Source organism: Myotis lucifugus, unplaced genomic scaffold (assembly GCF_000147115.1).
Source record: "Myotis lucifugus unplaced genomic scaffold, Myoluc2.0 scaffold_285, whole genome shotgun sequence".
Taxonomy (NCBI): Eukaryota; Metazoa; Chordata; class Mammalia; order Chiroptera; family Vespertilionidae; genus Myotis; species Myotis lucifugus.
The window spans coordinates 1,355,493-1,378,986 of NW_005871333.1; the positions used below are offsets into that span (position 1 = coordinate 1,355,493).

The following is a 23,494-nucleotide window of genomic DNA, read 5'->3' on the forward strand; positions in this document are numbered from 1 at the left end:
CTTTTCAGGTATCATCTGAGTAGGAAAAGGCGATGGCGGATGGATCTACTCCATCTTGACTCCTCACATCACCTGGAATTTTATGTGTTTGTGGGTTTTCATCCCCATAAACAAAAAAAATAATGCTCATTTTTACCAGAAAGATTATTTCAGCAGTTTGTAGTCAGCCGGAAGACAGGCTGGTCTGGAGCCCTTTCAGTAGTTATGTGGATTGTTTCCGGTGTCATCAGCTCTAGACCAGTGATGGCGAACCTATGACACGCGTGTCAGAGGTGACACATGAACTCATTTTTTTGGTTGATTTTTCTTTGTTAAATGGCATTTAAATATATAAAATAAATATCAAAAATATAAATCTTTGTTTTACTATGGTTGCAAATATCAAAAAATTTCTATATGTGACACGGCACCAGAGTTAAATTAGGGTTTTTCAAAATGCTGACACACCGAGCTCAAAAGGTTCGCCATCACTGCTCTAGACTGAGCCTGTCGGCTCCAGACTACACACATAGGGACAATTTTCTAGGCCAGCGGTTCTCAACCTGTGGGTCTCGACCCCTTTGGCAGTCGAACGACCCTTTCACAGGGGTCGCCTAAGACCATCCTGCATATCAGAGATTTACATTACTATTCATAACAGTAGCAACATTACAGTTATAAAGTAGCAACTAAAATAATTTTATGGTTGGGTCACAACATGAAGAACTGTATTTAAAGGGCCAGAAGGTTGAAAACCACTGTTCTAGACTGTTACTGTGAACTGTTTTGCTTCCACTTGCAATCTTTTTTTAAAAATGTATTTCAGAGAAGAAGGGAGAGGGAAAGAGAGATAGAAACATCAATGATGGGAGGGAATCATTGATTGGCTGCCTCCTGCATGCCCCACACTGGAGATTGAGCCTACAACCTGGGCATGTGCCCTGACCAGGAATTGAACCGTGACCTCCTGGTTCATAGGTTGATGCTCAACCACTGAGCCACACCAGCTGGACTCATTTACAATCTTGTAGTTGTGGGGACTTGAGTAATGAGTAATCACAGCATGAAGGGATTTTAGGGGTCTTTTTGTATTCCATAGTATTATAGAGAGGGCTTAGGGGTTATAGAAACATATAGTACATTAAAATAAAATTCAAATAAGAAAAACAAATTAGGACCAAAGGAAAGTAAGAGTAGGAAAGATGAAATCAAGGTGAAGGCTATATGAAATGCATGCTATAAGGCTCTGAACAATTTCTTTTAATAATCGTATGCTGGTTAATTTAAACTGGAAAGGAATCTCCATGAAAGTCCATGGGAACTATTACTGGATCAACGTTGGGTCTTAGTTCTTAGATCAGTGATTTTTCTCTGTTTGTTTTTATTTTGTTTTTCTTCTTTTAGATAGGTGATTTTTTTATTGTACCTTCTTGCATAGATGAATTAAATATCAATGTTTATTTGAACTAGTTGCAAACTTCCTACCCCTGTTGGCCCACAGACATGGGACCAGGTAGCACAGCATTTCAGAAAGTGTTTAATTAGTTGGCACCATTTAAAAATTGAGAGATTAAATCATCTGGATTGCTGGCTTCACTTGAAAAATTAGGATATGGTCAGACCAGGCTCATGTTCCTACATGTCTGAGATCAGCTGGAGCTGAGTGGTAGAGAGCCCTTTCCACTCACTTACATCCCCTGCCTGGGCTGGGTAGACCCTGGAGTTTGCATCGCCTGCCCTAGACCGCCTGCCTCACACTAAAAATGAGGAGAGTAAAGCCCAAACGGGCTGCCCAAGGCAACAAAGCTGGTCACCGCAGAATCGGCGCCTTCAGTGCAGCATCATGATGTTGCATTAGTTCAGTTTAGTGCCCTTCAGGTGCTCAATGGATGACTTACCTTTGCCCAGCACCGAATTAGGCATAATGAAGAGTATAAAAGTCTGTGTTTCAGTAATGGGTACAACCATTTATCCATGCCAATTAAAATTTGCTAATTCTTACTGTTGTGTGATAGGATCATTAGTTGTTATTCATTAGTTTTAGTCATGTATAACATGAGCATGCTGATTTAACAAAAGGGATTGAGATACAAATCTATAATAATAAAAGCATAATATACTAATTAGACTGGACGCCGAACAGCGGAATGACCATCCGGACGCCCTTCCTGACAAAGTCGGGACTGCGAGTGCTGAGCCCCTTGCACGAATTTTGTGCATCAGGCCTCTACTGTAATCATAAAGCAAAGCCCGTATTCCCACCATCATTAATTCAGGCAGTTGGTGGGCAGACTTTGATAAGAGAAGTCAAGTCTGTTTGGGGTATCACTTCTTCAATGGCTTGAGCCCTACAAAGAGTGTCCACTGTGTTCTTATCCTTTCAGCGCACTTGGAGGCTCCTCAGCTCTTCACATTCCAGCTTTTCCAGGAGGAGGATGTCTCATTGATTACGTCCCTCAAGTATGCCACCTGCTCACCAACAAGGTAAAGGTAACCCCCTTGTGAGGCCCTTTTCCAGGGTAGCCCGCACCCAGCACCATCCCATTGAGCAGGCACCACCCTCTTCACCCCATCTTCTTAATTTCCACCTCCATCTAACAGCGGCCTTTCCTACTTTGAGTTACGATTTATCAGTTTCTCTCACTATTTCTTTACCCTCTTTCTTCCTTTTCTAGGGATTCTGACCTGTTCCACTCTTATCTTTAGCTTTTAAATTTGCATCTCCCCTTTCTTGAATTTCCTTTATGTCCTAATTATTTGCTAAATCCACACCTTCTCAATGGCTTAAAATTGTTAAACTCCTTCATTTTCTTGTAGTCCATGCGTGCATGTGAGTATGTATTTGTGTGTGTGTGTGTCACTGGTTAATATTTGGGTAATTCTATAGAGCTGCCTTCATCTCCTGCTGCTTGTCTGTACTTCATGTGTTCACAGTCAGTTCTTGATTCTCCCTGTCATGTCTCGGAGCCATTTTCCAGATTCCCGATCCTAGAGGCAAGGTTTTCAGGTCAGCTGGGCTGTGGCCAGGCTCATCAGATTATCTAAAGCTTTCTGTTGGCTACATTAATTAGCCATTACAAGTAGCTGTGTTTGCATTAATGGTTGTTTCAGATATCTTCAGGAAGTATGTCCAGCCAGTGTATGTAGCTAAAAACTGGAGATGTTAATCCACAAGGAATACTGACTTTCTCCTCCTACGTGGACTGACTCCGTTTGCTTAATTCCCAAAGTGTTGTTTTCTTTGCTCCTATTGATTGGTTCACATTGCCTTGAAAAATAAGTCTTTTGTTTGTCTTTCATTCAAAAGATAACTCAGCTTTAAGAAAAAAAAAAAAGCTCATCTCTACATAGAAAATATCTTAAGAGTACATAATATTTCAAAGGCTTCAATATTATTTTTTAAATGTCAGAGAAATGAAAACCTGGCAACTCTGCAGTCTGTGGGCTTGGCATGGATTTCAGGGTATTTAACTTTCATTGAGTGGCTGCTTTTCATTGGACCAAATTCCCAGCCCCTACCCTCCTATGGAGCTGATCAGCGGACAGCCTTCTTTCTTACATTGTGGGACTTTGCACTGCCTCCCAACCTGTGTCCCAGGATTACGGAGAAGAATGCAAACTTGGTCTTCTGAACTGAGTAGAAAGCCTTTTTAAAGCTCTCCAATTGAGATTAATTTCTAGTCATACATTTTTCTCAAAAAAAAGCATAATACATTTCCCCAGAAATACAAGAATCAGTTTGTTTTTCTTATCTGATTTCCTTTCATTAATTTTACTTGTCTTTTAAAATTGATGTTCTTCTGCCTGCTACTAACGAGGACAGCATGGCTGCTTTTAGAAACAATCTCTTCTAATGAATTTCCATAATTACGTTGGAATCTATCTTTATAGCCAGTTTTGTTGTGGGTTTCTGTTAAAATGGTTTTCTGTTTTTAAAATCAAGTGTACAGAACTGTTTTCATCCCCTTTCTAAACAAAGCCACTTAAGCAAACTTATCATCTGTTTTTCTTTTCCCAAAATAACATTTCTGATCCTGCAGAGTAAGCACTGTTTTTATAAATTGACATAAACCCCCATTATATAAATAGAACTGTTTTACTTTTAAAGGGTACAACATAGCTATCAGTACCAATTGTGTCAAGGTTATTTCAAGCACTTTATCTCAAGCTTTTGTGAGCCATGGAAACACATTGTGGCCACAGCCAGTATAAACAATTTGGGGGGTCCCTTTCTCCCACTGTTTCTTGCAGCCATTAGAAGGACATTAGAAGGAACGTATTTTTGTGTTAGAAGCTGATGGGTAAATAATTAACTTTCAGATAGATGCCTAGCTTTCTGAGTTCACAGGTGTGGTGTTTTTTTTCATTTTTTAAATATATTTTTTATTGTTGATAGTATTACAGATATCTCCCATTTCCCCTCACCTCCCCCCCGGTCTTCACTACCTTATTGCCTGTGTCCATGAGCTGTGCATATAAGTGTATTAAGTTCTTTGGTTTATCACAATTTTTAATAGGAACTGTCATTTGGAGATAACAAGGAAAAATAAAAAGGCAAAATAAATTCCTTATTTTGGATATTAGGATTTAAAAAAAAATAATTAAGCATTATCCTGCCTTTTCAATAGGAGGTATAGTTCAGGATAACCAAATCATTTTATTTGGTGAGAAACTGAGAATTCCAGCTGAAAAATGCAGAAGAAATGACAGAATTCAGAAATCACCATTTTTTCAGGCCCTAATGAAAGAATTGATTCAGACAAGCATCTCCAACAGATACTGAAACCATGAGTAAAAGTTATGGGGAACTAGATTTCACAAGCTTCGAGAGGTATACCCCTAGATTACTCACTGTGATAATCTGGCTGTCATCACCTGAACCAGTGATCAAACCCAGTATTAATTTTCTTGCCAAAAATATTTAACCTGAATCTAATCACATCTTTAGCTCTAACTTTCAATTTATAGGAAATACAGAGGGTAGTGGGAAAAGGAAAGAACCAGAGAATCTAGAATGCAGAACGTTCTACAACACAACTTGCCCAATCACTTTGAAAAGTCATTGTCATATACTAGTATGCATGTGCAGGTACACACACACGACACATGGCCACACCCCTAGGAGGCACTATTATTCTAGATGAAAAGTCTTTTTAAATTGCCTGATTCCCTGCTTTAACAAAATGTTTTGGGGACAACTGGGAACTTTTGAAGATGGACAGGATTTCACATGAATTCAAAGAATGATTTCTGAATTTGTTTGGTATGATAATGATATTGTGGTTATGCAGGAAAATGTCTTGTTTTTTAGAGATGCATGTTGAAGTATTATGGCGAACTATCACACTGTCTCTAATTTTCTTTGAAATGTTTCAGCAACATTGATTGATAGATTGATAGGCAGGTAGATGGCTAGATGAAGCAAGAAGACAAAATATTCACAGTTGCTGAATATATGTGGCGGGACTATGGGTGTTCATTTCACTATTATTTTTACTTATCTGAATCTTTGAAACTTTTCATAGTAAAGCAGTACAGTGTCTCAGCTTTGGGTTCCTTTTCCAGGTGCAGTATGTGATCCAGGGATACCACAAGAGAAGAGAGTATATTGCTGCTTTCCTCAGCCACTTTGGCACGTGAGTCCTTCTTTGTTGCACCCTATGTCAGCAGTGCCCTCGCGTTCTGATGGCCCTGATGTGAGCTGCAGTCAAAAATCACTGCTCTAAGAGCTAAGACACAACGTCAATCCAGAAATAGTTTCCAGAACTTTCATGGAGATTTCCTTTTCAGTTTAAATTAACCAGCACACGGCTATTAAAAGAAATTGTTCATATATTTGATTCTTTTTTGGTATGTTGCTTCCAATAAAGCTTCCAGGAAGATTTTTTTAGCTTCTTTAGCAGATAACAAAATGAAATATCTTCCCTTACGCAGCAGCGGAGCCAGCCCCGCACACAGCAGGAAGGGTGCAGCCTGCATGCTCATTCGTGCAGAGCCCTTTTCAGCTTGCAGAGCACTGTCACCTCCCTCAGCTCATGGGCGTGAGGAGGCGAACCAGGCAGGGGGAGTGACACATCTTACCGATAAACCCTGCAGCTCTGAGAAGTCTAGCAACCCAGCAGGAGTCACACAGGGGGAGAGACCCAGGGTGGGACCCGGCTTCTCAGGGTCGGGTCTCCTGGCAGGACCCCACTCCCGACCGTGCCGCACGGATGACTCCTGCTTGGGATTAGAGTGGAAGAAGACACTGAAGGGGAAAGGGGCAGCATGGAACTGCAGTGACAGGGTGGGCATGTCCCGCTGCTGCCCTGTGTTCACCACTTCCTTCCTTCAGGGGCCAGGGGCCGTGTGCTGTTCAGCTCCTTCCTCTATGTCCCGGCACGTGGTAGCAGAGGCCTTACCAAGCTTCTGCTCAGGGGGGAGGGATTGCTCTTTTCTCACAGGCTGCTCTGACGATGCCTCATTCTACCCAGTTGGGGAGACAGAGCGCTAGGGTTTCCTAGTCTGGGTACAGCCCACCATATTCCAGAGAAGGTTTATAAATACATGAAAATACAGTAGCACAAAATGAAAATTTTAAACAAGTAAATGAAGAAACTGGGACAAAAGGGAAGTGGGAATAGGAAAGAGTAAATGAAATAAGGTTGGCCATCCCATGAGTCTTTAATTCTTAAGATTTTTTTTTAGCTTTATTTGTGAGCATTTTGAGAACGTACTTATGATACAAACAGTAGTTAATAAATGACTATTAGTTTGTGAGTAAGATCATCTTTAGTATATATAATTGAAAATGCAGAAGCCAGCAGACCTCTAAAGTACACGTGTCCCAGGGTGCATGCCCCACCTCACTCCATTGTTGTACAAGAAAAATAGGAAAATTGCATTTACATTTGTTTTTAAATCTTATCCTTTTAAATGTACATTTTTGCATGTGTTTTATTATGCATATAATACAGTAATACTTGTATAAAACTACTAAATTATATATAGATATTACTATAATACTGGACTATATAGGGTGGTAAAAAGGTAGGTTTACAGTTGTGAATACATGAAACACAGAATTTACTCTTGTATTATTATTTATTAATTATTGTATTATTTTCCGTATGAACAACTATAAGCCTACTTTTGCCCCACCATGTTACATGATGAAGAGGCGTCTCTGTTGGTTTTTGCTTATGGAATGTAGGACCTAAAAAGTTTAAATATCAGTGTTGTAACATAATGAGTTATTTATAGGTTCATGAAAAGAAGTATAAACTGGTAAATAAGATTGTTGATTAAGTCAGAAAATCTGAATGATAGGCACATGGTCTTTGAGCTCATCACGGAGCCTTCAGTGTCTGAGTTCCTTTAGCTTTACAGTGGGTGCAGCTGTTCCTTCATGTTTGTACGTAGACTGGGCGGCCATCAGTATTAATGGTCTGATTGGCCTGACTCAGCCAGGAGAAGGCTTCTCTGAGGACAGCAGAGGCCTTCTGTGTGTGGGAGAGAACATCGATCCTGTCTGGGTGTGCGGGTAGTGCTGTCATGGTGTGACATTCCCCACGCTCTCAGCTCTGGAGGAAATGGCCAGGTGAGCCCACCGAACCCTGCCAGGACCCTCCAAGGTCAGGAGCTGCTCTCCCACCTGAGCCCAGTGTCTACCCAGCCAGCATTGCCGCTTTTCCTGCGCCCGGTGGTGAGGGCAGGGGCACAAGTGAAGGATTCCGAGTGCCTTGGAAGAAAATAACCTATAACCCTGAACGGAGTAGCACTGCCATTGCTCACTGCTGCTCAGTGCCTAAGTGGAAGTGGGACTCACGACCACTGTAGGACGGTGGTGTTCCTGCTGCCCTGATCCCAATCTGTCCTTTACTCACCACTAGCAACAGACATTTGCATAGCGCTCTGTGGTTTAGCTTGTTTGGTTTTCACAGCCCTGCAAAGAACTTTGGGAATATTCTTATGTTTGTTTTACAGATGAGGAAACTGAGGCTCCAAAGATTAAGTGGTTTGCCTGCAATCATAATAGATAATCAATGGCAAAGCTGTCACTTAAACCAGCTGCTGTCATTCCAAATCTACATCCTTCCATGGTAGCACTCACTCACCCTAATGCATCTCAGATTCAGTAACCCTGACTTCATGAATATGTTCTTTACTTGGTTCTATTTTCTTTTATACCTTATTTTTATAAGAGTTTTTGTTTGTGTGTGTGTGTGTTTTTATTATTTAGAGGTGTCGTGGAATATGATGCAGAAGGCTTTACAAAACTCACCCTGCTGCTGATGTGGAAAGATTTTTGTTTTCTTGTACACAGTGAGTATACTTTTGCTATTAGCATGTCAGCATGCATTTGAAAATGTGCTTAACCACATGCAATAATGAGTATGAGAATCTTTAATGTCCTGACCTGGTTTCTTTTACTTTAGTATATTTACTGCATGGTTTTAAAGAGAAATATCTCTAGACTGGTGGTTCTCAACCAGATGTAATTGTCCCCTCAGGAGACATTTTTCTGAAGACATTTTGGATTGTCATGATTTGGGAGGGGGGTGTCGGGGGAGGTTGTTGTTGCTACTGGCATTTAGATGATAGAGGTCAAGGATATTGCTAAACGATGCACAGGGCAGTTCCCCCACACCTATAAAACAACCCCCAAAAATCATTGTGTGCAAAATATCAATAGTGATGAATTTAAGCAACTCTTCCCAAGACAGATTTCTGTTTCACAGAATCTTTCCAGTATCAGGTCTCACATCTTTCAGGATTACTCAGAACACACTTGCTTTGATCATTTGGTTATCATCCTTATTGAGTTAAGAGTCTACAACTTTGATAATATATAATATATATCTTAAAGGTGAAACAATGTTTTAATGTATTCCCAACCTTGCTTTTCAGTTTTATTCCACAGAGTAGGTGTATTTCAATGTTCATTGTATTACATTAATCAGCCAGTCAGTAAGTGTTGGTCGAGCTTTCTCTTGATGGATAATTTGGAGTCTCTTTTGTTTATTTCTTTGTTTTATAAGAACCAGTGACCCACGGTGCCAGGTTCAAGTTGCAAGTAATCAAGACCTTTATTCTTTATTAATTTGGTGTGCAAACCTCCCAGTCTTTAAGCTCAAGGCAAAGAAGTTCTAGCTCTTTCAAGTCAAGTTACAGAACAGCAGTGGGTTTGGGTTGACTTCATTCAGTAGCTACAACTGCCCTAGACCTTAATAAACTCTAAGGAAGAAAAAAGCTTGGTCCTATATAGCCAGGCCCTCGGATAGTATAAAGATACTGGGTTGGGGAGATGTTCCTTCCCCAGCAGATTGACCTTCTGGTTTGATTTGTTTAGACTGAAATGGTTCTTAAACTAGTTTGTCTCACCTGACTTCACACCGACAGATAGTAAGGGAAGAAGCACTAAGATGTCCGTAGGGCGGAAGGAGGAAAGCCGGGAAGATGACTGAGAGTTGGCTGTGGTTGTCAGGAGTGGGTTCTCCCTGCCTTTGAGTGTTTCCCAGGGTAACCACCTTGCTGCGCAGCGCTCTGCATTGAGCTCCTGCCTATAGCTAGCCACGCACTGGGACCACCTTTTCCATGCACCTGGAAAATGTCAGCGTTACCACTTTGTGTTCATAATGTGCACAGATAAACAGTTGGAGAGGTGAGGACTTTAATCTCAGGTCTACCTCCAACTTATTACATGACTTTCAAAGCACTCGGACGAGCCTCCCTCTACTTTCGCTTTCCCATACGGACACTGGGGATCTGGTTGTTCAGTCCTGTGGAGACGTCGGCATTTAAAGCTTAACCTACCACGCAGGGCCCTGTTGGAGAGAGAGCCTCACAGTCCACGCCTTCTGCAGTCACCCCTTTGCTCACCATCTTCTGTGGCCGTACGGGCACTTCCAGCCCCACGTTTGATTCTGCCTGTGTCCCTGCTTTGGTTTGCCTTCTGAGCAATGATTCCTTGGTGAGATCTCACTTCCTATTTGCCATATCCACTCACCCCGCCATCTGATCCCGGTGATTCTGTTTCTAGTCTGTTAACCCAGCCCCAGATCCTGTTTGCATCCTCAGTTAGTCTCTCATGACTCTGGATGGTTGCCTGGGTGACCAGTCTGGTGTGACTCCCCTCATCCAGCTCAGCAAGAGGGGTCTGTACCCTGCATCCAACGGTGGTGGCAATGGTCCAGTTCTTGCAGAGTGGCTGTGGGAGAGGGACACAGGGAAGGACAGCCACAAACATTAAATGAGATGGATGCTTCAGCTAGTTTCTTTATCCCAAAGTGGCATGAAATCTCCACTCTTCCCTGAAACTTACTCTGGTTCCTATCTATGGTTCTACTTTCAAAGAACGGGATGTCAGATTATATCAGATATAAGGGAAAAAGATGTCCTTGGCATTGCTTGCTCTAACCTGTGTTTTTTACATGCAGCTCAGGGGCGGCCAGCACGAGTGGTGTTCAGGGAGGAAAGAGCATGCATCGCTCACCTCCCGCCAGCTTTCTCTCTGTGCCTCCAGGGTCACCACTCCTTCCCTTCCTTCGGAAGCTCTTTTCCCAGAGCATTTCCCCGTGGTGCCATCTGTCCAGTACTTCTCCCAGTTCCTCTCCACCTCCCTGCCTTTGCTTCTCTAAGTCAGACGTCTATGCAAAATCAAGTCCCAAAGTCATATTTTCACTAAGTATTGATTATCTTATTCAGAAACATAGAACCCCCAGGCGCTCATGAGAGCAGCGACAGGGACCTTGGATTCGTTTAGTTGACTTCACCAAGTGCTTCCTGAGGCTGCAATCCCTCCCTCCCCGGCGTTCACTTCTCGTCTCAGCGTCACTGCCCACGTTGGGCTCTTCAGGCAGATGAGACCTTGTCTCTGAATCAGGGGATGTAGATGCTGCTCCTGCTCCATCATTAACTCACAGCCTGTCTTTAAATAACTTGTTTCCTCCTTTTTGCTTCTTTCTTACACCAGGACTTGCTAATCTGAGCAAAGCAGCTCGGTTGGATGGTGTGTTTAATTCAGTCATGCAGTTAGGCATCTGACACTTACCTTCCTTTGAAAGCATCTGCTTGTTTGGTTACAACACCCCAGGGACCACTTGTTCCCGTTTTTTTCCATGATGATGGGGATGTGAATATGGGGTGGCAGAGACGTAATGATAGAACAGTCTATGCAGGGAGTTATTCTGAGAGCTCAAGAATGTGCAAAGAAAGAAGGAAGTGGCTGGCTCCACTACTCCATGAGGTTGGAGACCTGGCAGGACCCCAGGTAACATCCCTGCTCCTCCTTTACCCCGTTCCACCCAGGCCCGGGAAGAGTGCTGTCAAGAGGGCAGGTGCTGGCAATAATTTGGAGATGTGGATGGTGAGGAAAGAGGTTCTGCTCTCCAGAGAGAGGCAGCTCAGACCCCAGAGTGTGTGGAAGCAGCCATGTCCTCGGGGAAACAGGAGATTCTGCAAGGTCCTGGCATCCCGTGATTCCAGGAGCGGGGTCTGTGGCTGTGATTATGACCATGGAGCCTTTTTAGCCATTTATTTATTATTCCTTCCTCCATCCATTATCAGTGGATCACAGGACTTGGAGCCACAGTGGGATCAGGGACTTGCTCCATCCAGAAACAGTTTTCGGGACGGGTTCCTGGCCCTCGTGTAAGACCTATTGGTAGCAGTTATGTAATAATTCTGAATTTGCTGAGCTGTTTCTCTAGAGGTAGATGTTTCTGTAAGCCGGCAGCTTTTCAGAATGCTGGGTGACGAGAGAACCAGGCAGCAAGGCACAGAAACAGAACAAAGGCAACCACTGGGTAACATCAGCAGCTGCACCATATACAAGAGGCAGCTGCCTAAGGCAACGGTGCTCTTAGAAAGGAGGGGTTTTGAGATCTGTGACTTCTTAGGCAGGAGAGTCTGTGACGATGTGAGGGGCTATCTTCTGTAGTTACCTGTAAGTTTGTGGTAAATGTCCCTTTGTGACATCCAACCTGGACCATTGGCCATATTCCCCTGGTAAAATACCTACTTGACCATTTTGTCTGTTCCATTTCATTTTTCCTCTCTGCCCCTACCCTGATTAACTTAGCAGAGTTCTGAGTTTACTGAGAACTTACTGTGTGCTCAGTATTGTGCCAGGGACCCCAGGGATATAAGAAAACTAGTGTCCCGGTGCACAGATTCATGCACATTGAAAGGAAATTAATTAGAAGAAATATTTTAATATTGCTATTCGCCCTTTCTCTATAATAGAAGTGTCAACCAAATTCACAATCAACAATGACAGATCGAAACACACGCGTGAGATTGGCACCAGCGAGAGCTTTATATGTATCGCGCATGCGCGAGTCAATTTAGCCTTTTATATATATGTAGATAACTCAGGCTTGATCTTAAGACACTTGGAGTCTGGGCCAAGGGTTGGCAGATTGTCGCCTGTGGGCCAAATCCCATCCTCAGCCGGTTTTCATATGGCCCTTGAGCTAAGCTGGATTTTATGTTTTTAAAGGATTGTTAGAAAAAAAAATACAAGGACAAAAACTATGTAACAGAGATGGTAAAGCCTAAAATATTTACTCTTTGACCTTTTACAAAAAAACTTGCCAAGGCCCTGGTTTAATTGATGAGAAAAGAGGTCGGATAAAAGTGGAGTACAATGGTGTGTATTTTTTAAACAAATATTTTGTGAGCCTGCCTACTATATGCAAGGCACAAAGTGATATATGGCAGAGATAACTTTATATGATATACTCTCATGAGAGGGAGGAAGAGAGGGAGAGAGACCCTCCTTAATGAAGCCTAATGAGATACAGACAAAAAAGAAATAAACTAACAAATATATAGATTTCAAATGACAAATACCATGATGGGACAAAGCAGAGTGCTCTGAAGGAAAGAGACTGAGAGGAGGTTACTCTTAGGGTGGTCAGGGAAGACCGCTCAGAGGAAGTGACATTTCCGCTGAGACCTTAATGAGCAGCCTTTAGAGAGTCAAGGGAGGAGTTCCAGGGAAAGAAGTCAGCTGTGTGAAGAGCTGCTGAAGGCAGCAAAGCGGTCTGCATGAGTGAGTGTGGCTGGAGTTCAGTGAGCAAGGAGAGAATTGTGAGGTTAGAACGGAAGTCAGGGCAAGATCAACTAGGACCTCATAGGCCATGTGTATCAGTTAGGATTAAGTAGTAATAAACATTGAAAAACGATGATTTAAAGCAAGTAGAAGTTTATTTCTCACTTCTCTATAGGTAGGCAGTCTAGGGCTGAAATGACAGATCCAAAGGTCACATTGGACCCAGGTTCCTTCCAGCTTTTTACTCCACCATCCTTTGGGTGTGGCTTTCTTGCTTACAGTCCAAGAAAGCTATTGGAGCTCTAGCCATCCCATTCACACATTGAGTAACAGAATAAAAAAAAGATGGAAGAAGGGTACAAACTTCATTTACTAAGACTTCGAAGAAGTCTCATGCACCACTTCCAATTACATCTCATTGCTCCAGAACTTACTAAGAGTACCGATTAATAATGGTGGATTTTGTAATCAAAGAAAACACGATAATTTTAAGAGAAACATCAAAAGTGCTTTATTCAAAGTAATGTCCATCACTAGCTACACATTTCCCCCATCTTTCAGGTAATTTGTGGATACCGTCCCAATAGAACTTTTCTTGTTTTGAGGCAGACCATTCAGAAACCCACTTTTCCACTTCTTCGTACGTTTTGAAGTGCTGCTCAGAAAGTGCGTGTGCCATCAATCGGAACAAGTGGTAATCTAAAGGAGCAAGATCTGGTGAATATGGTGGGTGGGTTAATACTTCCCAGGCAAGATCTTTTAACGTGTCTTTAACTAGTTTTGAAGTGTGTGATGGTGCGTTATCATGAAGCAAAATTACTTTGCCGTGTCTTCTGGCACATTCTGGTCATTTCACTATCAAAGCGTGGTTTAAATTGATTATTTGTTTTTGATAGCGATCAGTATTAATGGTTTCACTTGGTTTTAGTAGCTCATAATACACCACACCTTCCTTGTCCAACCAAACACAGAGCATTGTCTTCTTTCTGAAGCGATTTGGCTTTGCAGTCGATGTTGATGGTTGACATAGATCAACCCATGATTTTTTGTGTGTGGGACTCTCAAACTAAATCCACTTTTCATCGCCAGTCACATTCAATGCAAAAAATACTTTTTTTCATGCCGTTGAAGCAACATTTTACTGATGACTTTTTGGTTTTTCATTTGTCTTTCATTCAGTTGATATGGCACCCATTTTCCTTCCTTTAAAATCCTTCCCATTGCTTGTAAATGATAGGCAATTGTTTGCTGAGCAACATTTAATCTTTCTGCAAGTTGTTTTTGAGTTTGACATGCATCTTCATCCAATAATGCTTGTAATTGTTGGTCTTCAAACTTTTTTGGTTGACCTGGATGTTCTTTGTCTTTCACATAGAAATCATCACTTTTAAAGCATTTAAACCAGCGTTCACAAGTATCTTGAGATGGAGCATGTTCACCATAAGCTTCCCGAAGTATAGGATAACTTTCAGCAGCACTGTTCTTCAAAATAATGAATTAAAACTTCCTGCAAATGCTTTTTTTGGCACAAAATTCGACATTTTTAAGCGTAAACATATCTATGTTAACGCCATCAGCAAATTTGACATGTGAAGTTTTGAAGCCTGCTGTCAATACAACAAAATAGCATACATATCAAATTGCATATATATAAACATATGTGTAACTCCATCTATTGAAAAAAATCCGCATTATTAACTAGTACACTTAGTAGTTCATGTGGCCTCAGCATATGAGCTAGGCAGACTGGGAAGTGTAGTTCTTTAGCTTGGGAAGCAAATGCCCAACTAAAAATGGAAGTTCTTTGAGTGAAAGAGAATGGATATTTAATAAGCAACTACTAGTCTCTTTCAAACCAAGGCAAGGAGTGTGGACTTTGTCTAGGTTAAGGTCCCATCAGGAAACAGATGACACATCACACAGTAACTAAGGAGAATTCAGTGGCAGGACTGTGTTCAAAGGTGTGGACAGGGAGTCATTACCTTCTCTAGGCCTGCTTGGGCACGAGGAGAGCATGGTTACTGGAAGCTGGAAAGAGCTGTAACTGTAGCTGCAGGAAAGGGTTTCCTGGCAGGAGCTCGGGGCAGGGGGGGGGGGGGGGGCCTTCGGTAGAGTAATGGAGCTAGTGATATTAAAGTCTATTGCATCTGGTGTTGGTATACCCATCCCAGTTCTCTTATGTTTTCTTGGTATATCTTTTTCCATCTGCTGCTTTTTTTTTTCTTTCTTTCTTTAAAGTGTGTCTCTTGTAGACAGCACATGGTTGGGCTTTGCTTTTGTCGACATTTTAACAATTCTTCTGTTTATTATTAGAGAATTTAATTATTGATATGATTGGATTTGGGCTTGTCATTTTGATAGTTGTTTTCTGTTTTTCCCATTCCATTTTTGTTCCTCTTTGATTACCTTACTTTATGTCAGATGGATGATTTTAATGTGCCACTTTAATTCCTCTGTTGATATTTTTAGCTACTTTTTTGAGTTATTTTTTTAATGACTTGTTTAGAGATTGCAATATGCATGTTCAATTTAACACAGTCTACTTCAGATTACTAGTGACTTAATTCTGATAAAATATAACAACTTTGCTCCTTTTCTTCCACCTCCTTTGTGCTATTATTGTCATTTATTACACCTACATGTTATAATGTAAACACAACAATATAGCCTTTGCTATTTTTGCTATAAACAATCTTATACTTTCAAAATAAATTAAAAGAATAAAAAAACTATGAGCTAGAGAATTACACTTCCCAGTCTGCCCCAGCTCTTTGTATTTTCTCTGTCCATTATGTCCAGTGTGTCTTTGGAATGGGCATATTAATACTCAGGATGTTGGTTGCTCTGTTCCCGCATTTCATAGTTGTTAAAGTGGATGCAGAGGGAGGGGTTTATTTTGTCTAGTAGATGATGAGTTTTTTACTCTGTTTTTTTTCCTGTGTTTTAAATTTAGATTTATTCATATTTCTCTTTTGGTATTGTCATTATCTTTTCATTCATTCAATTCATTCATTCATTCATTTATTCATTCATTTGTTCATTAGTTTTATGCTTAGATTAAGTCCAGAAAACAGTTACTTCATTTTTTAGGAAAGCTCGGTTTCCCTAAGCTAGAGGAAATTGACAACTGCAGACTAATCTGTTAGTCATTTAAATGATTCTTCATAAGTCTGTAATCAAGGCCAATAAGTTAGAAATTAGGGCAGCTTTTGAAATTTTAAGTGAAAATCAGAGGCTTCTGTGTATTATGACGAATGCCCCTTCCATGCTCTGATTTTGTTAGCCATAAGATTGCTGGTATAACCATGGAAATGATTTGCATTGATGAAGCACTGTCATTTCACCACTCAGAGGCAAAGCTGTCTTAGGAGTAGCCACTCAGTTCCTGAGCAAGTGGTGTGGACTTATCTCGTTGCCACAGAAACAATGGCCTGTGAGATAATAAGCAGCCACAAACAAGATGGCTGCAAGATCATTCAGATAAACCAACACTGCAGGGTTTCTCAAAACTTGCATTCTTTGGGGTACATATCATATTTTTCTAGAAATAGATTTGAAGCACAAGTCAGAGTTGGTAAACTGATTAAAATTTGAGACCATAATGTTATGTATTAGAATTCATTTCAAATCAAATCTATAAAAAGTGTAACATTATTTTAGAATTAATGTGTTTACCTCAGATTAGGCAAATATAAACGTTTGTGGTTTAATTTTATTATTCCTGTTAATAATAATAGCTATCAGAGTAGTGGGAACTAAAATTGATTATGAACAAAAAGTGAAACCAACCAGTTCTCTATATTGTTCCAAATGATAAAAGGATACGGGAAAAGATAAGAGAAAATTTACTTAGTAAATGCCTTTTGCTTTGATTATGAGACCCATTGGGTCCTTTAGATGCTGTAAGCATTTTGGTTAATGTTTATCCTGGACTTCCTTGGAAGGGGCTGTTAGCTCTGCTCGCACAGCGATGTTCATCTTTCCAGCAAACACACGACCAACACACCCTTCCACAGTTCACAGCGCAGACCTGGTCCCTCGGCAGCCACTGTCACCATTTGACTCAGATTGAAACTTGGGTTTTCTCTTTAGAGTCTATTTCCAGAAAGCCTTTTTTTTTTTTTTGTAACTTCTGACACTGATTTGAGAATTTATTTCATTCATCTTCACTGGGAATATTCTCCTCATTCTAATACCTTGGATTTATGTGACACCTTTGTAATGACCTTATAGGACTTCTCGTGAGGGAAGAGGCTGTAGGTCAGATGCACGTTACCATGTGATGATTTCTCCCTGTACCTTTTATGTTTGTTATATGATTCTTTTCAGCTGTAATCAATGGATTAGAGTAATTGCTAAAACAAGTTTATCTGATCAAAGAAATGGCAAGAAAACTTCGTGATTTTAACTTAAAAGTTTATGCAGCTGCATGGAAACTAATAAATTGTAACCCAAGAAGGCATCTAACTCAGTGAAAGAAAGTAACTTGTATGGTATTGATCTATTCAGTCTAACCTTTTCTTAAAATTAACTTTGAAGTATTGTTTACATTGGTGAAACATAGGCATTATTTTGTCGCAAAATTTTGCTGTTGTTGAAGATAATAGTTATAGTAGTAACAGCTAATGGGTATTGGTATACACCATGCTCCAGACACTGCGCTCAGTACTTTGCATGTATTTGTGTTATTTAATCCTCAAAACATCCTTCTTAGGGTAATTCCTAGTAGTGCCCCATTAACAAATGACAAAACTTTGGCTTAGAAAGACTGCATATAGTCACTGTGACAGAGCTCGGTTCAGTGAGGAACTGATTCCAGAGCCCTGTGCTTCCCTACCTTACTGCGCTCCTCACATCACAATGGGTGGTATCCCCCCCCCCCCCCCCAGTGTGGAAAGTCTTTGGAGCTTCAGAGAGCCTGGGAGCCCCAGGAACAAAAGTAGAGGGTCAGTGTCCCTCTACTTGTTTTTTTTTTTTTTTTAAGAAAAACAATTATCTTATTCTATATTAATGTACTCCTTGTAAACATACCCACAGACTGCATCTGACACTAGCAATCGGAGATACGTGCAGACTGTCTCATCTCTCAGGAACAGAGTGGACATCTCCAAAGACATTGCTGATCTGAAGGCAGCAAGCATGGAGCTGGCCTCATTTTTCAGTGGTGGGGACTGGCTCTCCAACTCTAATTCCCACCCTGTAGCACAAAAATATTGGCTCTTGTGGGGATTACTCTGTGACCATAGGAAGAGCAAAACTAAGTGGCTTAATTAAAAAAATAACTAGCTACTGATGATCAAAAACTAGACTGAACCTGTTTAGACATAATGATTCATTATACAAGTGCATGCAGACTTACAAAATCAAATGCTACCTGAGCCAACTGGGCAGTGCAGATGCGAGAGTACCCCAGGTTCTAGGACAAGAGGGAGTGGTAGGAACTGCGGCAAACTGCATGCCCCTTAACATGGTTTTGATTTAAAACAACAGCAAACAGTATAATCCAAACATTTCTGTGGGCTGGATCTGTCCTGATGGCCCATGAATCTTTTTTAAAAAACAAAACATTTTATGTTATAAAAATTTCAAACAAATACAAAAGTAGAAAAATATAATGAACCCCCATATCACCCCTATTGCAGTTTTGTCTACCTTGTTTCATCGATCCCTCCCTCCTTGTTAATTTAATTTTTAAAAATCATCTGTAATATTTTGAAGCAAATGTGAAATTTTATTTTACCTATAAATACTTCAATGTGTATCTCTGACAGATAAGGATTTAACAAAAGATGTATCCAATATAACATCATTACATCTAATTCTTTAATATCATGTGATACCAGTATTTGTTCAAATTTACCTATTTATCTCAAACATTAATTTTTATAGTTGGTTTGTTCAAATCAAAATCCAAGCAATTCAGGACACATGAATGTTGAAAATCTTTTTGTAGAAGAGATGTGGACCCAAATAATGGTTATTGCCACCCATTTTCCTTCCACATAATTGAGTTCAGAAAATGCAGAGTGAAATTGTTTAAAAATGGACCCAGTAGGATGGGAGGGCCGTAAGAGCTTATCAGGTAGAGAGGCTAGTACAAACAAAGGCACTAGGGAAGAAATAGGATACGCTCCAGGAATTATAAGCTTAGAATTTCTTAAATGCATAGTGGGCCCTGAGGAGTGGTGAGAGGGTGAGCTAAAGAGGCAGCCAGAGCCCAGAACTCAGCATTATATGGGCTGATGAATATGGGCTTCATTCTGAGGACAGGAAGGACTCACTGCAGAGTGCTCAGTAGAGAAGTGGCATATAGTTGCTTTTCAAAAAGTGACTGTTTGGTATTACATAGAAAATGATTTGGAATGGAACCAGGAAACCTAAAGAGATGATTAGCCCTGAACTAGAGCAGCCATATTGGGGATGATGGAGGAGAAGAAAACGTTGCACGACAATTTTGGAAGGGAAACACGTAGAACTTGCTGATTGATCCCAATAAGGTAAAAGACTAAGAAGAACTTGGGATGATTCGCAGGTTTCTTTCTTAGGCATCTAGGTAGCTGATGATGCCCTCATCTGAAGCAGGGGTTCTGTTAGGAGGAGCAGATGTGGAAATGTTGAGCCCAGTTTGGGATATGTTGACTTGTATGAGCGCTGGATATCCAGGTGGAGAGTGAATGCGTGAACATTCACACATAACAGGTGTGTGGTGGAGGCTCTGACCAGTGGAGCCTGGACTTCATTCCAGCCTTGAAACCCCTGGTCATCCCCAGTTTGGATGATTCAGAACTATTTGGCCTGACTAAAGCCTTAACAACAGGATTCAGTCATACTTCCCACTGGACAGGATCTGGTTAAAACTTGAAACCTTGTTGAAAATACTTCCTCCCAAAGAAATGGTCCAATTCTTGAGATGGCCTGGTCTGGGGTGTAGGGAAAGAGGCTATTGGGAGTGACCTCTGGACTGAGAATGACCCTTGGCCAAATGTAACCCTTGCCTTCAGGCAGCTGAGGGTGAAGGGAATGTCAAAACATAAGTCATCTCATAAAATGGCAGTACTGTCTGACTCCACTTATCTGAGGTTCCTCGAGTAGTCAAATTCTTAGAGACAGAGAGTAGAATAGAGGTTCCCAGGGACCAGGGAGGCCAGGAGTGGGAGGGAGGGGTTGTTTGACAGGGACAGCTTCACCAGTTTGGGATGCTGCACAGTGTTCCGGAGGTTGATGGTGGCGAATGTACTTACTGCCACTGAACTGTACACTTAAAATGGTTATATGTTATGTATATTTTACCACAACTTTGAAAATGAAATAATTAAAAAATAATTCATTAGTAGGCAGTCCTTTTATTGGCCCACTTTCTTCAGTCTCAGTCAACCTGATATTTTTTCTCTAATCCATTTTTTAAAAAAAATTTTTTGTTGATTTTTTTAGAAAGAGGAAAGGAGAAAGAGAACGAAACACTGATTGCTTGCCTCCCACACACACCCTGACTGGGGATTGAGCCCTTTTGGTGTATGGGACAACACTCCAACCAACTGAGCCACATTGGCCAGTGCTCTAATCCACTTTCAATCAGAGGTTGAATTGGAGGGGATAAGAAGTGATCTCTAGTGATGCCATTGTTTTGTATAAATAATATCATTTATTGGGTGCTAACTATATGCAAGTACTGAGCTAAGTACATTACATTCATAATTCCATGTAACGGTCTCAATAGTCCTATAAGCTGGCTACTTACCCCGCTTTACATTAGTGGAAACTAGAACACGTAGCAATGCAGTAACTTTCCAGAACTCCCATAGCTAGTAGTTGAAAGAAACAGCATTTGAACTAAGACCTTTAGATTCCAGAACTCTTTCTCTCAGCAGTTCACTAAAGCTTCCCAATCTATGTGCTGGACACATAGGGTTAGGGATAGGCTACAGATAGGCTATTGCTGACTTCAGTCCTTGGGGGAGCTGGACCCCATGGTCAGCGACTTCTGCTAGCTTCACACATTTTCCCAGTGTGCCATGAAATCATACCATTTTTCTGAGTACATGCCATAATTTGAAAGAGACAGGGGAGTGCAGTACAACACAATATTGCCTGTTCTATAATAATTGGAGGACCCTAGATATGTATATAGTCAAGCGAGTCCCAACCCCAGTCTCTATGATGGGTTTCCTTTCTGCAAATGAGGTCCATAGGGTTCCCCAGGGTTACTTCTGATGCCCCAGCTGTGAATCTGTTTCTTTGTACTGTGAGTCTTTTGAACTCTCCTCAGTGTTGAAAAGGTGGATTAAGGGTTCCCTGTCTCCAAGGAAACCATAGTACCTGCCATTGATCAGCAAACTTTGCATGCAGGTGAGCCTAGTGAAGATAATTGCAAAGGGGACTGTCAGTGTGATTGAGGTGAGGGAACTAGTGATTACATTCACATTTTAAATGCCAACCACCCAGCAATCTCGGAGTGAAACCATTGTCTCTACTCAGTCTGTTTCCCAATAAAGATACAAGTTTAGTTTCATGCATTTTCCCAGTTAGTCTTTCTGGTTTATTTAGCTTCATAAACCTAAAGATTTGTAGAAATGGGGTTTACCTTTTATGTACTCCCAGGTCACATGTGAATTTAACTCCATGAACATTTAGGCCCATTCTTTGTGCCAGGCATTAGACTGAACGCTAAAGACACAGGGCTGACTGGGACATGTTCCTTTTCCAGAGGAACACACGCTATGTTATACTCAGATTCCCTGAGGCTTTTACCAATGAACGCTGTCTTCTTGTTGTAAATCTCTTTGGCTATGCTAATATTTCTTAGTTTTCATTTGGCTGTAGCTTGGAAACCTCATATGTATTGTAAACTGTCTCCTGTTTCAGACAAATTAAAATAATTTACAGAGTTTATCCTTAAGCTCTTGTTTGATTGGGGCCTCAGAAATGAAATGTGGTCTCAAGAAAGCATCTCCAAATGGCATAGCTTTTGTTTTATGTTGGAAGAATGGAGTGGGCCCAAACCCTAGTCCAAACTGTTCCACCACAGTCAGTCAACAAGAAGGCAGAACCATCTGAATGGGACAGGGCTTGAACACTGTGTTTATAAGAAGATGAAACATGTGCAGTTGGCCTCGAACCAAGAGGACAGACAGACTACTTTAAAAGACCCATTCTTCTGGGAGGTGAACGGCCGGGATTGCAGGCTCAGTGGACTCCACAAAGGGTAAACAGAAAGAGACTCACTCTGATGTTCAAAGACAGTTTACGCCAACATCATGCATTGTGTTCGCTGTTCCGGAGATCCTGGGGCTGCAGAAAACCATGGTCAGAACTGCTTCTCGATTTCAGCTTTGCAAGTTAGATTCTTTTAACAACTAGAAAGTCCTTTGAAGCAACCCAGATTTAACTTTGGGACCCTGAGGGCACTCATTTTTTAAGCCATGTATGACCCAAAGAGGTACCAACTAGTGGTTATAGCGCAGAAGTGGGAGTAAAGACCTCAGCTTCTATTTCCAATCTCATTTTGTCCTGTCAGGTGAGTTAGGTCAGCCTCAGTGTAAGGTAGTGATACAATTGAATCCATTGATATTCTTAAAGTAAACTAAGGGGCAGAAAATGGAAAAGCAGGGATAGCTGCTACACCACCCCCCCCCCCCCCCCATCCTCCTTCCATGAGTATTTCAATTTGGAGGGACAGGGAGGAGGTAGGGCTTGGCCAGAATTCTCCAGCATGTGTAGGCTTGTTCTTTCACACACACACACACACACACACACACACACACACCCCTCAGTGATAACACTTAGCTAACTGCACACTCCTGGAATCTCAGGCTTTGAGAAAAAACAGAGTAACTGTCCACGCCCCCCCCCAACACACACACACACACACACACACACACACACACGAACCCTCCCTAAGAAATGTTCCTTTAATATTTTATTTTATTTTATTTTATTTATTGAATAGGCAGTGTATTCATCTAGCTTAAAAAATACACTCTGAAAAGTCTCATGCTCAGCCCCACTTGGTCTACCCTGTTCCTCCTCTTGTCACTTTGATTAGTTTTTTTAAAATTCAGCCAACAGTTTCTTTATGTGTATAAAACTAATACAAGTAAATATTCTTCATTTTCTCATTTCTTAGGAGAAAAGTAACATAGTATACACCCTATCAATACCTGGAGCAAGTATTTTTGACGCCTTGTTACTATGGATGTGCAATTCCTAACCTCTCCTTATCTTGGTTACTGAGTTAACCAAGGGCTCAGACCTGCAGCTTCCCAGCTCTTATAAATGCAGGTGGGACTTAAGTTATGCTCTTTCATTCCAGGTTGTTATTAGAAATGTCTCTTCAATCTCCAGTATAAGGCTTTCCAGTGGTTCAGAGTACTTTCCCACTTATCACCTCATTTCATTGAATCTCCAAAGCTCCCCTGAGGTTAGAAAGGCAGGCATTGTCCTTGTTTCTCAGGTGAGGAAATCGGGGTGAAGGGTTTTGGG

The 23,494-nt window shown here is 41.1% G+C and overlaps 1 protein-coding gene across 2 annotated transcripts in view; it reads left to right on the plus strand.

The window, feature by feature from the left end:
• The window catches only part of BABAM2 (BRISC and BRCA1 A complex member 2), a 333,554-nt gene that overhangs the window by 250,431 nt on the left and 59,629 nt on the right, over positions 1 to 23,494 (plus strand). For both annotated transcript variants that reach the window (XM_006099849.3, XM_023763459.1), the window contains 3 exons: positions 2,364 to 2,463; positions 5,545 to 5,615; positions 8,201 to 8,283. In XM_006099849.3, coding sequence (XP_006099911.1) covers positions 2,364 to 2,463; positions 5,545 to 5,615; positions 8,201 to 8,283 — 254 coding nt within the window. The remainder of the gene's footprint in view (positions 1 to 2,363; positions 2,464 to 5,544; positions 5,616 to 8,200; positions 8,284 to 23,494) is intronic.